The 18351-nt window shown below is 45.6% G+C and overlaps 1 protein-coding gene across 1 annotated transcript in view; it reads right to left on the reverse strand.

The window, feature by feature from the left end:
- The window catches only part of LOC112251592 (palladin), a 69718-nt gene that overhangs the window by 25003 nt on the left and 26364 nt on the right, over positions 1 to 18351 (reverse strand). Inside the window, 2 exon segments of the mRNA XM_042322240.1 lie at positions 17395 to 17430; positions 18255 to 18351. The exon segment at positions 18255 to 18351 is cut by the window's right edge and continues 291 nt beyond it. Of these exon segments, the coding sequence (XP_042178174.1) occupies positions 17395 to 17430; positions 18255 to 18351 (133 nt within the window).

Consider the following 18351-nt stretch of genomic DNA (forward strand, 5'->3'; position numbering starts at 1 on the left):
GCGACTCATACAGCTCTCCCTAATCCCTCCTCCCATGGTTTGGCTGAGTGCTCCTCCTCAGGAGAGAGAGAGGAGACAGAGGAGCCGTCCAACTTTCCATTGTCATTTCATACCCCCCTAGACTCAGCTCCTAGATCAGTTCAACTTGAGGTTCTGTATTGGCAGGAGTAGTCCCTGACATTTTTCATATAGACAACAAAGGAAACCAGAAAAGCATAAAGTAAAATATGACTTTTTGTTATCAACTCCCATTCTCTCTCTCTCCATGTCCCACTTGACTTGTTAATTGTTTATTCCATGTGTAACTCTGTGTTGTCTGCTCACACTGCTATGCTTTATCTTGGCCAGGTCGCAGTTGCAAATGAGAACTTGTTCTCAACTGGCCTACCTGGTTAAATAAAGGTGAAATAAAAAAAATTAAAAAATAAAACTCAATTTCTCTCTGTCTTTTTTCTCCTAGACTTCCAAATGTATTTTCAACCTCTCCATGTTTCTCTCTTTCACCTCCTCCCTTGCTCTGTCTGTACCCCACTCCCTCCCTCTCTCTCTGGCTCTAATTGCACACACAACACATAAAACAGAACCAGACTGTTTTCTTTCCCCCCGCTTTAACAACTGCACAGAGCGTGTGGCTCATTCTGACCAGACGAACAGTTCAGGGTTTGCTCCAGCTCCCATCAACCCCTTAAATTATGTCTCTCCCCCAACCATCTCTCTCTCCTCTATTTAATCCGTCTATCTTGGGAGCCATTTTATGTAGAATCAAATAATAGGTGAGAAGTGCAGAGAATGAACAGTGAGCTCCCTCCCTTCCTCCCTCGCTTCCTCCCTCCTTCCCTGCATCCCTCCTTCCCTCTCTACCTCCCTCCCTCCCTCCCATTCCTCCTTCCCTCCCCCCTTTTCCTTCCCTCTGTCCGGTTAGAGTGTTTTTCTGTATTGCAGGAATGCTCAAGACATTCTTCCTGGGATTGGAATGGGAAAGACATCGCCATCAAATGGGATTAGCAGCAGGAGTGGAGAGGGAGAATGAGAAAGAGGAGGAGAGCCAGAGAAAGTGAGGGGAAGGGAGGGGGTAGAAACAAGAGAACCCAGTGAAGGACTAAAGCCAAACCTGACACTACTATTCTTACCTGACAGACTATTGTGCTAACTAATCTATCAGACCCCAAAGGGGCACCACACAACTGACCTATATAAAAACACAACGGGTCCTTCACCACTAACACAACACTGACACAACCCAGAATAAAGCATCTCACACAACTACGCTTTATCAACCTCATAGACCCCATCACCCTCAGTAAAGCAGCCAGTTGCCTCCAGCCCTATCCTTTCCAGAATAACCACTTCCCAGAACTTCCAGTAAATGAATGGGTTTCTATCTCCGCCTCTCTCTGTCCTACAAACCACACATCCATACTCCAACACATGCTTTTTACATTAACTGTCTGAGGGGCTGGCAAAGCAGACAGAAATTACGAAAAAGTGTTCCTCGTTCTCCTTCTCTATCATTTGTGTCTCTCCTTATTCTGTACTGCTTCATTCCATCTCTCAATTCAACCCTTTTTTACTTCTTCAGAAGCATAAATGACAGTTTGTGATTTTAACTGATTTTGAGATCAGATTTAGCCCACAAAGTTTTACAACAGAAAAAAGAACAATGGCAACACTGTCTTTCATTGAAGCAGTGAGCTCAGCATAAAGCAACAGTGGCTATGCTAATGTGGTGTGTTCACATCGTCTTCTCTCTAATGAACTGAACTTGACTTAGCGTTAATGAAGAGCACCTTGCTGCTTGCTTGTCACCCTCTCCTCCCACTCCCTTCCCCTCTCTCCCTCTCCCTTCCCCTCTCTCCCCCTCTCTCCCTCTCCTTTCCCCTCTCTCCCTCTCCCTTCCCCTCTCTCCATAAACGCTCACTTCCACTGAAGTGTGTTAAATTGACAAATGTTGTGTCTGATTCTGTAAAGAATTTGTAAGAAAGAGTAATACCTTCAGTGACGTGGCCCAGGTGAGTGTGTCTGCCTGCGGCTCAGGTATTCCCCAGGAGAAGTGTGTGTGTGGTTGTTTCTGCCACTGCCAGGTAGCGGAGCAGCATATATAGAGCAGTCAGCAGCCAGACTCAGCCTCCCTTGCTCTCTGCATGAGTCAGCCTAAACCTTCTTCACAATAAAAGCCTCTGCTTCACAATAAAAGCTCTGCAACACGGGCCATTGATCTAGAGACTTCCCTTTCAGAACCAGGCTCCTAGAATAACAATCCTCCATCGCCATGTTCTTTTAAGGACTGCCCACTGTCTAGAGGTTGTTGAGGAATGATCTGCCTTGCTGTTATCGATCCTTCCTGGGTCTCTTCTACTTTCCTCATTTGCGTTTTCTCTTCTTTCTCTGGCTAGTTCTCTCTGTACGCATTCATTCACACTCCAGGTCCTCATTTAGGGCAACAAATGTAACCAATCAGATAGCTGATGAACAAAAACACTCATGTTTTTATTTTTTTACATTAATGGCATGACTAATGAAAAACGTTGCACATGAACTTCAGGACTGTCTTGAGCTTGCCAGGCAGCTGATAATGAAGAAACAACTCAGTTCCATATGTGTCTCTTTAACATACATGTTTCCATAAAATCACACACAACGCCTCTATAAGAAAGTGATTGTTAATACAGCATTAGAGAGTTTACGAGCTACACCTCATAAACACAAGGTCTCTGCTGTGGGTACAGCTCTGAATCACAGCACAGATATGTGACAAAGCCTGGCAGCCAGAGCAACACGGTTCTGAACACAAGACCATAGAGCACTACGGTCCACAAACACAAAGACAAAGCACTAACCGAAGCGACGGATCGGACAGTGAGGAGACAGACAGGATGTTCTGGTGCTCACCTCTCTTAGAGACTTTTATTTACAATATTACCAGGTGCAGGACTAATTTGCCAATAAACTTTGTACAGAAAAATAACAAACAGGTCGTTGACAAAGACTTGAATAAATCAAACATATTCTCAGTACAAACTATTCCGGCAACAACTCTTTGCCTATAACAAAACTCAGGTATAACTCTACTCTAGCCAACCTGTTACCTGCCCTGCCTGCTCTCTCCCAGATATATCTGTGATGAGAGACGGACCAAGGCGCAGCGTGATTAGTTCCACATATTTTAATGAAGCGAAACTTCCAACCAAAACAATAAACAACGAAACGTGACATCAGTGGTGTTACATACACAAAACACATATCCCCAACCCAGGTGGGAACAATGGAGAACTTAAGTATGATCCCCAATTAGAGAAAACGATAAACAGCTGCCTCTAATTGGGACTCATACCAAGTACACCAACAGAGAAATAGGAAAACTAGAACACCCTAGTGACAGTACACCCCCCCAAAGGTGCGAACTCCGCCCGCAAAACCTGAAACCAAATGAGGAGAGCAGGGGGGGTGACTAGTGTCGGGGGCGACTCTGATGCGGGTCATAGCCCCCGCCCAGACCCCATATCCGGGCCATCGCGCCGGGCTGAACGTCGTGCCTGGGCATCGGAGCAGAGGGCTCCGGTCATGGAGCTGGGTTGGACGCCGCACCCGGAAAGGGCACCGGCGCAGAGGAAGGCTCCAGCCTTGGAGCGGGACTGGACACCGTGCCTGGACTGGGCACCGGCGCAGAGGAGGGCTCCGGCCTTGGAGTGGGATTGAGGAGGCGCACTGGAGGCCTGGTGCGTGGAGCCGGCACAGGTGGCACTGGACTGGTGACACGCACTTCAGGGTGAGTGCGGGGAGCTGGCACAGGACGTACTGGACTGGGGAGGCGCACTGGAGGCCTGGTGCGTGGAGCCGGCACAGGTGGCACTGGACTGGTGACACGCACTTCAGGGTGAGTGCGGGGAGCTGGCACAGGACGTACTGGACTGGGGAGGCGCACTGGAGGCCTGGTGGAACCGTGGAACCGGCACAGGTGGCACCGGGAGGTTGACATGCACTTCAGGAAGGGTGCGGGGATTGAGGAGACGCACTGGAGGCCAGATTTGCCAGACTGCTGCCCCTAATTGGGAACCATACCAAGTATACCAACATAGAAATAGGAAAACTAGAACACCCCCCTAGTCACGCCCTGACCTACAAAACCATAGAGAACCAAGGGCTCTCTATGGTCAATTTTTAACCTCTATAACAATAACTCTACTCTAGCCAACCTGTTACCTGCCCAGCCTGCTCTCTCCCAGGCAAAAGCCAACTGAGCACCTAAGTATTATTTCCAGGAACTCCCTCCAGCTAGGAATGTTCCATCATGATAGCCCCAAAACACATTTCTACCATAAATGCGTAATTTCCCATGGACATATACTGTATCATAACCTGTTTGGGATAGGGGGCAGCATTTTCATGTTTGGATGAAAAGCGTGCCCAGAGTAAACTGCCTGCTACTCAGGCACAGTTGCTAATATATGCAGATTAGATTTGAATAGAAAACACTCTGAAATTTCGAAAACTGTTTGAATGATGTCTGTGAGTATAACAGAACTCATATGGCAGGTGAAAACCTGAGAAAAATCCAATCAGGAAGTGGGAAATCTGAGGTTTGTAGTTTTTCAACTCATTGCCTATCGAATATACAGTGTCTATGGGGTCAAATTGGACTTCCGAAGGCTTCCACTAGATGTCAACAGTCTTTAGAACCTTGTTTGATGCTTCTACTGTAAAGGAGAGGGGAATGGGAGCTGAATGAGTCAGAGGTCTGCCAGAGTGGCATGAGCTGGTCACGCGCATTCACGTGAGAGTTCCATTGCAATTCTGAAGACAAAGGAATTCTCCGGTTGGAACATTATTGAAGATTTATGATAAAAACATCCTAAAGATTGATTCTATACATCGTTTGACATGTTTCTACGAACTGTAATACGACTTTTCTTCTGAACTTTCGCCTGGACCTGCCCGCGCGTCGTGAGTTTGGATTTGTGAACTGAACGCGCTAACAAAAGGAGGTATTTGGATATAAATTATGTACTTTATCGAACAAATCAAACAATTTCTCATGGACATGGGATTCCTGGGAGTGCATTCTGATGAAGATCATCAAAGGTAAGTGAATATTTATAACGCTATTTCAGACTTCTGTTGACTCCAACATGGCGGATATCTGTATGGCTTGATTTGTTTTTTTGAAATCTGACACAGCGGTTGCATTAAGGAGAAGTATATATCTAATTCTGTGCATAGTATTTGTATCTTATATTACAGTTTATGATGACTATTTCTGTAAATTGATGTGGCTCTCTTTTTAAAAAATTTTTATTTTTATTTTACCTTTATTTAACCAGGTAGGCTAGTTGAGAACAAGTTCTCATTTGCAACTGCGACCTGGCCAAGATAAAGCATAGCAGTGTGAACAGACAACACAGAGTTACACATGGAGTAAACAATTAACAAGTCAATAACACAGTAGAAAAAAAGAAAAAAAAGGGGAGTCTATATACATTGTGTGCAAAAGGCATGAGGAGGTAGGCGAATAATTACAATTTAGCAGATTAACACTGGAGTGATAAATGATCAGATGGTCATGTACAGGTAGAGATATTGGTGTGCAAAAGAGCAGAAAAGTAAATCAATAGAAACATTATGGGGATGAGGTAGGTAAAAATGTGTGGGCTATTTACCAATAGACTATGTACAGCTGCAGCGATCGGTTAGCTGCTCAGATAGCAGATGTTTGAAGTTGGTGAGGGAGATAAAAGTCTCCAGCTTCAGCGATTTTTGCAATTCGTTCCAGTCACAGGCAGCAGAGAACTGGAACGAAAGGCGGCCAAATGAGGTGTTGGCTTTAGGGATGATCAGTGAGATACACCTGCTGGAGCGCGTGCTACGGATGGGTGTTGCCATCGTGACCAGTGAACTGAGATAAGGCGGAGCTTTACCTAGCATGGACTTGTAGATGACCTGGAGCCAGTGGGTCTGGCGACGAATATGTAGCGAGGGCCAGCCGACTAGAGCATACAAGTCGCAGTGGTGGGTGGTATAAGGTGCTTTAGTGACAAAACGGATGGCACTGTGATAAACTGCATCCAGTTTGCTGAGTAGAGTGTTGGAAGCAATTTTGTAGATGACATCGCCGAAGTCGAGGATCGGTAGGATAGTCAGTTTTACTAGGGTAAGTTTGGCGGCGTGAGTGAAGGAGGCTTTGTTGTGGAATAGAAAGCCAACTCTTGATTTGATTTTCGATTGGAGATGTTTGATATGAGTCTGGAAGGAGAGTTTACAGTCTAGCCAGACACCTAGGTACTTATAGATGTCCACATATTCAGGGTGGTGAAGGTCGGGTGCAGGCAGCGAACGGTTGAAAAGCATGCATTTGGTTTTACTAGCGTTTAAGAGCAGTTGGAGGCCACGGAAGGAGTGTTGTATGGCATTGAAGCTCGTTTGGAGGTTAGATAGCACAGTGTCCAAGGACGGGCCGAAAGTATATAGAATGATGTTGTCTGTGTAGAGGTGGATCAGGGAATCGCCCGCAGCAAGAGCAACATCATTGATATATACAGAGAAAAGAGTCGGCCCGAGGATTGAACCCTGTGGCACCCCCATAGAGACTGCCAGAGGACCGGACAGCATGCCCTCCAATTTGACACACTGAACTCTGTCTGCAAAGTAATTGGTGAACCAGGCAAGGCAGTCATCCGAAAAACTGAGGCTACTGAGTCTGCCGATAAGAATATGGTGATTGACAGAGTCGAAAGCCTTGGCAAGGTCGATGAAGACGGCTGCACAGTACTGTCTTTTATCGATGGCGGTTATGATATCGTTTAGTACCTTGAGCGTGGCTGAGGTGCACCCGTGACCGGCTCGGAAACCAGATTGCACAGCGGAGAAGGTACGGTGGGATTCGAGATGGTCATTGACCTGTTTGTTGACTTGGCTTTCGAAGACCTTAGATAGGCAGGGCAGGATGGATATAGGTCTGTAACAGTTTGGGTCCAGGGTGTCTCCCCCTTTGAAGAGGGGGATGACTGCGGCAGCTTTCCAATCCTTGGGGATCTCAGACGATATGAAAGAGAGGTTGAACAGGCTGGTAATAGGGGTTGTGACAATGGCGGCGGATAGTTTCAGAAATAGAGGGTCCAGATTGTCAAGCCCAGCTGATTTGTATGGGTCCAGGTTTTGCAGCTCTTTCAGAACATCTGCTATCTGGATTTGGGTAAAGGAGAACCTGGAGAGGCTTGGGCGAGTAGCTGCGGGGGTGGCGGAGCTGTTGGCCGAGGTTGGAGTAGCCAGGCGGAAGGCATGGCCAGCCATTGAGAAATGCTTGTTGAAGTTTTCGATAATCATGGATTTATCGGTGGTGACCGTGTTACCTAGCCTCAGTGCAGTGGGCAGCTGGGAGGAGGTGCTCTTGTTCTCCATGGACTTCACAGTGTCCCAGAACTTTTTGGAGTTGGAGCTACAGGATGCAAATTTATGCCTGAAGAAGCTGGCCTTAGCTTTCCTGACTGACTGCGTGTATTGGCTCCTGACTTCCCTGAACAGTTGCATATCGCGGGGACTATTCGATGCTATTGCAGTCTGCCACAGGATGTTTTTGTGCTGGTCGAGGGCAGTCAGGTCTGGAGTAAACCAAGGGCTATATCTGTTCTTAGTTCTGCATTTTTTGAACGGAGCATGCTTATCTAAAATGGTGAGGAAGTTACTTTTAAAGAATGACCAGGCATCCTCAACTGACGGGATGAGGTCAATGTCCTTCCAGGATACCCGGGCCAGGTCGATTAGAAAGGCCTGCTCACAGAAGTGTTTTAGGGAGCGTTTGACAGTGATGAGGGGTGGTCGTTTGACTGCGGCTCCGTAGCGGATACAGGCAATGAGGCAGTGATCGCTGAAATCCTGGTTGAAGACAGCGGAGGTGTATTTGGAGGGCCAGTTGGTCAGGATGACGTCTATGAGGGTGCCCTTGTTTACAGATTTAGGGTTGTACCTGGTGGGTTCCTTGATGATTTGTGTGAGATTGAGGGCATCTAGCTTAGATTGTAGGACTGCCGGGGTGTTAAGCATATCCCAGTTTAGGTCACCTAACAGAACAAACTCTGAAGCTAGATGGGGGGCGATCAATTCACAAATGGTGTCCAGGGCACAGCTGGGAGCTGAGGGGGGTCGGTAGCAGGCGGCAACAGTGAGAGACTTATTTCTGGAGAGAGTAATTTTCAAAATTAGTAGTTCGAACTGTTTGTGTATGGACCTGGAAAGTATGACATTACTTTGCAGGCTATCTCTGCAGTAGACTGCAACTCCTCCCCCTCTGCAAAATCACTGGATGTTTTGGAAGCAAAACATTACTGAATGTAACGCGCCAATGTAAACTGAGATTTTTGGATATAAATATGCACTTTATCGAACAAAACATACATGTATTGTGTAACATGAAGTCATATGAGTGTCATCTGATGAAGATCATCAAAGACTAGTGATTAATTTTATCTCTATTTCTGCTTTTTGTGTCTCCTCTCTTTGGCTGGAAAATGGATGTATGTGTTTTGTGACTAGGCTCTGACCTAACATAATCATATGTTGTGCTTTCACTGTAAAGCCTATTTGAAATCGGACACGATGGGTAGTTTAACAAGAAGTTTATCTTTAATTTGGTGTATTGCACTTGAATGAATGAATGAATGAATGTAAGTTACATATTGAATGTATGAAAGTTACATATTTCTGAAAAATATTTTTGAATTTCGCGCGCTGCCTTTTCAGCGGAATGTTGTCGAGGGGTTCCACTAGCGTAACCCCTCACCATACAACGGTTTTACATAAACCGGCTTTGTAATCATGTTACCCAATGAAATTGCTGTACAATATGATCTTGTTGCCATCTGAAGAGTGTTTTGAATACTGATGTTTGATTTTCTGGTTTTAAGCATTAAACTTTCAAATTGCTCTTTGTTGACTGTTGCTGGGTGCTATCGTCCTCCATCAGCACTTGTACCCTACCTGCCCTAAGCTCTCTCCTGGCCCCTTACACTAAGTCAGAATTTATCCTGATAGGTGACCTAAACGGGGACATCTTTAAACCCCTTGACCATGTCCTAAAGCAATTAAATCTTTCTCACATTATTACCAATCCCACAAGGTATGATTCCAGACACCCAGAAAAGGCAACTTCCCTCGCTGTTATCCTCACAAATAATCCTGATCGGTATCAGTCTAGTGTTTTCTGTAATGACCTTAGTGATCACTGTTTTGCAGCCTGTGTTTGTAATGGCTGCTCAGTGAAATGAGCTGTCCTGATATGTCATAGACGCTTGCTAAAAAACTTTCATGACCAAGCCTTCCTTCATGACCTGGCCTCTGTAAAATGGTATAGAATCATCTTGATTGCCTCTGTCGAAGATGCTTGGACCTTCTTTTTTATATTTTCAGGGGTATTGTTAACAAACACCCCCATAAAGAAAATGAGAATTAAAAACAGGTTCAGCCCCTGGTTCGACCGTGATCTTGCAGAATTACTCAACGTGAAGGCTCGGCACACACATACTCAGGCTGACTGGCTATCGTTCAGGCAAATGAGAAATAAGTGCACTCAGGCTATCCGGAAGGATAGTTACTTTAGGAGCAGTTCTCTGTGGGTCTAACCCCAAGAAGTTCTGGAAAACGGTTAAAGACCTGGAGAAAAAACCCTCCTTCTCACAGCTGCCCATGTCCCTTAATGTTGATGATGTGGTTGTTACTGACAAGAAGCACATGGCTGAGCTCTTTAATCACCACTTCATTAAGTCAGGATTCCTATTTGACTCAGGCATGCCTCCTTGCTCGTCCAACATTTTCTCATCTCTCACCCCTTCTAATACGACTATGCATCTCCCTCTTTTTCCCCTGCCCCACTACAAGTTTCTCCCTGCAGGCAGTCACTGAGTCCAAGGTGCTAAAGGAGCTCCTGAATCTTGACCCCATAAAACATCTGGGTCAGATGGTTTAGACCCTTTCTTATTTATGGTTGCTGCTCCTATCACCGCCAAGCCTACTTCCAACCTTTTTAACCTGTCTATGCTTTCTGAGGAGGTTCCCATTGCTTGGAAGGCAGCCACGGTTCGTCCTTTATTTAAAGGGGGAGATCAAGCTGATCCTAACTGTTAAAGGCCTATTTCTATTTTGTCCTGTTTATCAAAAGTGTTGGAACAACTTGTCAATAATCAACTGCCTGGCTTTCTTGATGTCTATAGTATTCTCTCGGGTGTGCAATCTGGTTTCCGGTCAACCTGGTTTCCAGATGTGTCACTGCAACCTTAAAGGTGCTCAATGATGTCACCATTGTCCTTGATTCTAAGCAATATTGTGCTGATATTTTTATTTACTTGGCCAAAGCTTTTGATATGGTAGACCATTCCATTCTCGTGGGATGTATTGGTGTCTCCGAGGGGTCTTTTGGCTGGTTTTCTAACTAGCTCTCTCAAAGAGTGCAGTGTATAAAGTCAGAAAATCTGCTGTCTCTGCCACTGCCTGTCACCAAGGGAGTACCCCAAGGCTCGATCCCAGGCCCCACGCTCTTCTAAATTTACATCAATAACATAGCTCAGGCAGTAGGAAGCTCTCTCATACCTTTAATTGCAGATGATACAGTCTTATACTCGGCTGGCCCCTCCCTGGATTTTGTGTCAAATGCTCTACAACAAAGCTTTCTTACTGTCCAACAAGCTTTCTCTACCCTTAACCTTGTTCTGATCACCTCCAAAACAAATGTCATGTGGTTAGGCAAGAGGAATGCCCCTCCTCCCACAGGTATTTTTACTACCTCTGAGGCTTTAGAGCTTGAGGTAGTCACTTCATACAAGTACTTGGGAGTATGGCTAGACGGTGCACTGTCCTTCTGTCAGCACATATCAAAGCTGCAGGCTAAAGTTAAATCTAGACTTGATTTCCTCTATCGTAATCGCTCCTCTTTCACACCAGCTGCCAAACTAATCCTGATTCAGATGACCATCCTACCCATGCTAGATTATGGAGATAGAATTTATAGATCGGCAGGTAAGGGTGCTCTCGAGTGGCTAGATGTTCTTTACCATTCGGCCATCAGATTTGCCACCAATGCTCCTTATAGTACACGTCACTGCACTCTGTACTCCTTTGTAAACTGGTCATCTCTGTATACCTGTTGCAAGACCCACTGGTTGATGCTTATTTATAAAACCCTCTTAGGCCTCACTCCTCCCTATCTGAGACATTCTGTTAAAGGTCCCCAAAGCACACATGTCCCTGGGTTGCTCCTCTTTTCAGTTCGCAGCAGCTAGCGACTGGAACGAGCTGCAAGAAACACTCAAACTGAACAGTTTTATCTCAATCTCTTCATTCAAAGACTCAATCATGGACACCCTTACTGACAGATGTGGCTGCTTTGTGTGATGTATTGTTGTCTCTACCTTCTTGCCCTTTGTGCTGTTGTCTGTGCCTTATAATGTTTGTATCATTTTTGTGCTGCTACCATGTTGTGTTGCTACCATGTTGTTGTTATGTTGTGTTGCTACCATGCTGTGTTGTCACATGTTGCTGCCTTGCTATGTTGTTGTCTTAGGTCTCTCTTTATGTAGTGTTGTGCTGTCTCTCTCTTTTGTGATGTGTGTTTTGTCCTATATTTATATTGTATTTTTAAAAAAAAGAATCCCAGGCCCCCATCCCCTCAGGAGGCTTTTTGCCTTTTGGTAGGCCGTCAACGATGACTCATAGACTAACTTGCCTCATGTTTAATGTACACCAGCACTTCAACAAGAAAGCAGCCATAAACAACATGGCGCTTCAGACAAACATGAGGTAGGTTAAATTATATGATTATACTCTACCAATACTTTGATCGTTATTCTCATAATATATTTCACATTACTAGATCATATTTGTTTAAATGGGCAGTTTTATACATGCTAGAAACATTGTTAAAAGCTACTTTGTTTTAGTAACTGGCGTGATCAACAAACAATCGACTTTGGCTCCTTATGTCAAAGTATTATTGGCAAACGGAATGCGCTACTCAATCCAACATTCTCTTTGGTTTCAGGATTCTTGACTTTTCCTTGAAGAGATACAATAAAGAGTCTTTCTTCAACCAATAATTTGTTTCAGTGTCATTGTGTACAGATTATGGACGTGCGCTCCATGACAACCACTGACAAAGAGCAATAAGGCACACAAACAAAACCCCGAACGCAAGAGTTTGAAAGATCAACACAAAGCTCTGAATCCAACAGGCATGAAACATAGTTTCAACAAGACCACAGATGTATATTAAACATGTTGTTTAGTTATACTGTATAAACTCGATTTGGGAACGAATTAACATTCCAAAGCATCAAAATCACATTTGAGATGAACTCTCAGTACAAAAAACCAAACAGTATCCAGGATCCTCTGTAAACAAGTTATGTGTATCTGTGTGTGAGTGAGAGAGACAGAGCAGGGTAGAATGGTTTGGAACATGGCCTTCAGTTTGTTGCAGTTGTTCTCTGTTACCCTGACAACGACCTCAGAGGTTAAAGAGGTTTGTAGCCGGCCCAATCATTTAATCTCTGTGGTATGACAATTATGCAGACGGCATGGGTTTGAGTGGCACTGAGTCAATCCACATGCGATATATAGCACATTAAAGGGGATTAGTAGCTTCCTCATCTTTACCTCTCTGGGCATATGCAGGCTTCCCACGCATACACACATGGTGTCACTTACAGGCAAGCAGGCTGTTGTTCTAAGCTCCCCCATGTTTGGGATTGTTAGCCCGGTTCATATGTACGTACGTGTGTGTGTGAGTGTGTGTGTTTGTGCATGTGTGTGCGTGTGCGTGTATGACAGACATTTAAGTCAGGAATGGGAGTTCCTGGATGCCATGAGGGGGGAAGACGACACATGGTGAGGTTGTGACCCCATTCGCAGCCATTTGCTAGCAGCATTTTAACACATAATACTCACCTTTGACATCTGACCCCTGAAAGATCATTGTTGAACCTCATCTACCATGTGGCTCCAGCAGAGCCCACACCTTCCACTTCCTCCTCTTTGGACACACAGGGTCAGAACATGACTTTGTATTGTTCTGTGATTTCAAGAACCAAACAAACACACACACACACGCACGCACGCACGCACGCACGCACGCACACACACACACACACACACACACACACACACACACACACACACACACACACACACACACACACACACACATTCTCTCTCTCTCTCTCTCTCTCTCTCTCTCTCTCTCATTGTGACTCATTGTGGTAGGTCTCTCAGGGTGGAGGCTGTGACAGACTGGAACAGTGAGGATTAACACAGCTGTCTGATCATGATGACCCTCACACCCTGCAGGGGTTCTGAGAGGCACTACAGCATCACTTCCTCCTCACCGTGACGACAGGCCCACAGTGCCACATTATGATCCACAACCTGTTTTTAGACTGACCAGAACTCAACTTGAACCAGAACTCAACCACATTTCAAGTAGTCCTCAATCAAGGATGGAGTTATGAAGGTTATTTTATGTCATGTTTTTAAGTTTAGATTGTGAGCGGGTTATGACATGGCAGAGTTGAGGTTGTTTAAACCACTGATCTGTGCTTGACTCCTCTGCTTTTCACAATCCGTAATCCTCAAATAATCTAAAGCAAACAAGAAGTTGAAGCCTGGTGGAGATTCTCACAGAGGGTTTGCCAGAGAGGGTTCAACAGTAGGCTGTTTATAAAATGGATATGTGCACAATAACTATTTCAACTGTCAGGTTTTGATTCCTTGTTTTATGAAACAGTGATTAAGATATAAAATGTTGGCAGGATAATTGCTGCTTGTGTGTTTGACGACGCCCACCCACAGATTATATCCCAACCCATAATCTAATGTTGTGTCACCGTGATCACAGTCAGTACTACAGTCACACCTCACTGTGCCTCACTGTGCCTTGTTCACTTGCCTCGTTCACTTGGCTCTTCTCTATGATCCTCTCCTCAAAAACCTTACATGGTCTGGGTTTGGACTTTCCCTTCAGAGGCTGCCGCTTGAACTGAATGTTCTTGGTGTTTCTGTACAAATAAATACTGTATCATTATCTTTTGTAGATTAAGTTTGCATGTGAATCTAGTAAATGTTGACAGTAATCACCAAGATGGCAATTAATAACTTGACGATTTGCCACACAGCAGCCACAGGGAATCTCAGGGGGACTCTGAGGCACCAGTTCCAGGAAAGAGGCACTTTCTAAATCCCTTCCATTTAAAAATGCTCACACCAGCACAAGCATACATACACACCTTGTTTTCAGGGTATGTTGTAACCATTCAACATGAAACAGTTCCTGTGAAGTGTCACACTGGGTAAGTATGTACACGACTAGAAAGCTGATACTGAACATCAATGCCACTTACACTCCATCACAATGTACACATGTGGGGGTTCGCACACGTACACACACACATGCATGCACACACACAAACAGACACAGGTGTTATCAGTCCAGTGTGATACAGCTTTATTCTTGGTCGCGGGTGTCCCCTTAGACCCCTGGTGAATCTTAATCATAAATCAGGACGGAACATACACACTCTCCAAAATGGCAGCCCATTGACCTCACACTGATACGATACCTCCCACCTAAGTGATTTATGACCTGCCTCAAGACATGGCTACAGACCCAACAACCTTTAACAGCTTAATACAGACTGTTATACACTGCTGCCCTTAAGCCCCAAAACAGACTCAACCTGCCTCTCTCTCCCCCTCTCCCTCTCTCTCACTCTTAAAACACAAGGCCAGTGTTCTGATCCTAAATGCCAACGTGTGGCCTCTCCTCTGAGAGCTTCCTCTGCTTCCATCTCCACAGTAGAGCCCTGAATCTCCACAGTAGAGGCATGAATCTCCCCAGTAGAGCCCTGAATCTCCACAGTAGAGCCCTGAATCTCCACAGTAGAGGCATGAATCTCCCCAGTAGAGCCCTGAATCTCCACAGTAGAGTCATGAATCTCCCCAGTAGAGCCCTGAATCTCCACAATAGAGCCTTGAATCTCCACAATAGAGCACTGAATCTCCACAGTAGAGCCCTGAATCTCCACAGTCGAGGCATGAATCTCCACAGTAGAGCCCTGAATCTCCACAGTAGAGCCCTGAATCTCCACAGTAAATCCCTGAATCTCCACAGTAGAGCCCTGAATCTCCACAGTAGAGCCCTGAATCTCCACAGTCGAGGCATGAATCTCCACAGTAGAGCCCTGAATCTCCACAGTTAAGCCCTGAATCTCCACAGTAGAGCCCTGAATCTCCACAGTAGAGGCATGAATCTCCCCAGTAGAGCCCTGAATCTCCCCAGTAGAGCCCTGAATCTCCACAGTAGAGGCATGAATCTAGAGCCCCCCAATAGAGCCCTGAATCTCCACAATAGAGCCCTGAATCTCCACAATAGAGCACTGAATCTCCACAGTCGAGGCATGAATCTCCACAGTAGAGCCCTGAATCTCCACAGTAGAGCCCTGAATCTCCACAGTAGAGCCCTGAATCTCCACAATAGAGCCCTGAATCTCCACAGTCGAGGCATGAATCTCCACAGTAGAGCCCTGAATCTCCACAGTTAAGCCCTGAATCTCCACAGTAGAGCCCTGAATAGCCACAGTAAAGCCCTGAACCTCCACAGTAGAGGCATGAATCTCCACAGTAGAGGCATGAATTTTAAGCCCGAGCCCTACCCATGCCCATGACGTTCAGGCCCTACCCTACCCAGGCCCAATTGCTTCTGCCAAATTTAAGGCCCTGCCCAAAACCCGAAATCAGAAATAACTTCCTCTGTTAGTAAATCCATTTGCTGCTCCTCTCTGTCTGTCACTCGCTCCCTGCTCACAGCTCGCTGTGCATGCGCTCTGCTCATGGCTTTCTGAGTCTGTTATCCATAGCAATAGCTCTGCTTGGGCTGCTCTGCTCAATAAAGAGACATGAGAGAGCAGTTAGCTGTTAGCTACTTTTCATCACTCTAAACTCCAACTGTCTTATATTTGATGAGGTTGAAGCACTTCTGACACCATGTTAGGATTTTAGTCAGATATAATTGTGCTGCACAGCAGAGTACATGCAAATGGCTCAGCTTTAAAATGTTAGTCATCATTTTAGTGATACCTGAGCCCTGCCAGTACCCTAGTTATTGATGAAAAAACAGGGCCTACCCGGCCCTTACCGATGTATAGTGTCGGGGCCCGTCAGGCTCTGGTCAGGTAGGAGGAGAGCTCTACTCCACAGCCCAGCTCTGTTAATGCAGCTCTGAGATAGCATCGACAGGAGAGCTTTCATCAAGATACCAGCCCACAGACCCACAGCTCACAGTTCAAGGCAATGTGAGGCATAAATAACAGGTGTAGGCCTATGTAATGGTTGAGATGTATGGATGCAGTAGTACGTCCTCTTAGACCATCACACTAAAATGACTTTCTTTCCTTGTGAATAAAATACAGCAGTTAAAGCAGTAACTGTGACTGTGATTTATCTATTAAAAACATCCGTCAAAACAGACACTTATTGGCTCCAGTGAAATGGTAGCCGTTGCATGATAGTGCTTCGTTTTACATTAGGAGACAGAGAGCTAATACAGTGGGCTCATAGTTTCCATTCAGTTCCCCATTGGATTCACAGCAATTTAGAAAAACGACTCAATCAGAACCTTGATTAAAGTTACATTGGAGGCCTCAAATCAAATCCAGATAAGATAAAAACAGACTTTTACATCAGAGGCAGTAAAAGTCACACAACAGCGTCCCCTTTCACAGACGTAGACACTGTAGAACCGTGGCTTCAACATTGTGCAAAAGCATGCCGTTTAAAAAACGTTATTGTTTTCAGGAGAACAAATGAGAGGCAGTGACCCCTGGGGTGAGGTCAGAGGTTGAAGGTCAAAAGTGGCCGGTGCCTGAGGCTTTAGTTTGTCAGCCAACACTTCTACAGGTCACCAGGGGACAGAGAGGAAGCTAAGCTCCAGCACGGCATGGCACAACGCATTGACCCCTGGGTAATGGCAGGGCTGGTTGTTTTTACTGTGTAATTACTGAGTGTATGTAGCAGAGGAGAGGGGGGTCAGTGCACCGTCCCTCTGCACGCTTCACCACGGGGAGCTGATTGTTTTTGGCAGTATGTTTGTGTCATTATTGTGGAAAAACTCACTCAAGGAAGCAGCTTTATGGTGATCCTGCTATTTGCAGAAACTCAAGCCGGGACACCAAAAGAAATACAGCAAAACAATCTGAATGTGCCAACACATCGTTATGATGCCATTGTTCTTCCAACTCCACTGCTAAACAACAGGGCTCCACTCACATCACACCCAGAAACAGACCCAGAAACAGACCCAGACCAGACCCAGACCAGACCCAGACCAGACCAGACCAGACCAAAACCAACCCTTCAGTTATTTACCTGTCATGTTCTGTCTCCTCCTCTATACCCTCCGCTCTGGAATCAGAGAGGATACAATGTCAATATTTAGCTAGAGTTACACAAATAGGCAATCCAACGCAACAACACTTGTACAAAGCACAGAGCATGGACCCTACACAACATCCATGTTCCACATGCATCCTGTCTCAGACCACATCAGAAATATGTCAGTCTCAGACCACCTCACTAATGCATAAGACATATATCATGTCTGAACCACAACATTAAATCAGAAGCTAGACTATACAACCCTGCAACACGAACAGAGGCCATCCATAACGAGACTGTGCAGTCAAGTCCATACACTCACACATCAAGACATACACAAACCATACAAGGACAATAAATGCTCTAATGCAACAACGGACATCATACTCACTGCCTTTAATAAAACACAGGGAGGCCACAGGGGGAGGCCATACAGAGAAAGCAGGGGCCCTGGTCGTGCATACAGGAGTCACACAGAGACAATAGGACCCATCCAACAGAACAGAAGCCAATCTGTTTTCAGCCACAGAACAGCTGCCAGCCAGGCCAACTCTCTGGCACACAACAGAACACAACACTGACATGGCACTGACACCATCATAAAGAGACCGGAATGCTCTTGTTCTGTTAATACTGGGATTCCCCTTGTAACCCTTTCAGAAGCAGAATACACCCAGATCACTGATCCACAATACAATCACTTATTATGGGAGTCATGGCGCCAGCTCAATCAGACATCACTCATGACAGCCCTCCTCTGGTGCAGTGGGATGCGGTGAGAAGAGCAGGGAGGCAAGGGTAAGGAGAGTGGCAGGGTGGTGGCAGCAGGGCAGGATGGAGGGTGTACTCACAGTTTGGGCTTGGTGGGCAGTGGAGGACCTTCCTTCACTGGGGGCGAAGACATCTTGGCTGGGCCTGGGAAGTCTGGCTGGGCCTCTCGTGGAAGCA

This window comes from Oncorhynchus tshawytscha, linkage group LG05, assembly GCF_018296145.1.
Source record: "Oncorhynchus tshawytscha isolate Ot180627B linkage group LG05, Otsh_v2.0, whole genome shotgun sequence".
Classification (NCBI taxonomy): domain Eukaryota; kingdom Metazoa; phylum Chordata; class Actinopteri; order Salmoniformes; family Salmonidae; genus Oncorhynchus; species Oncorhynchus tshawytscha.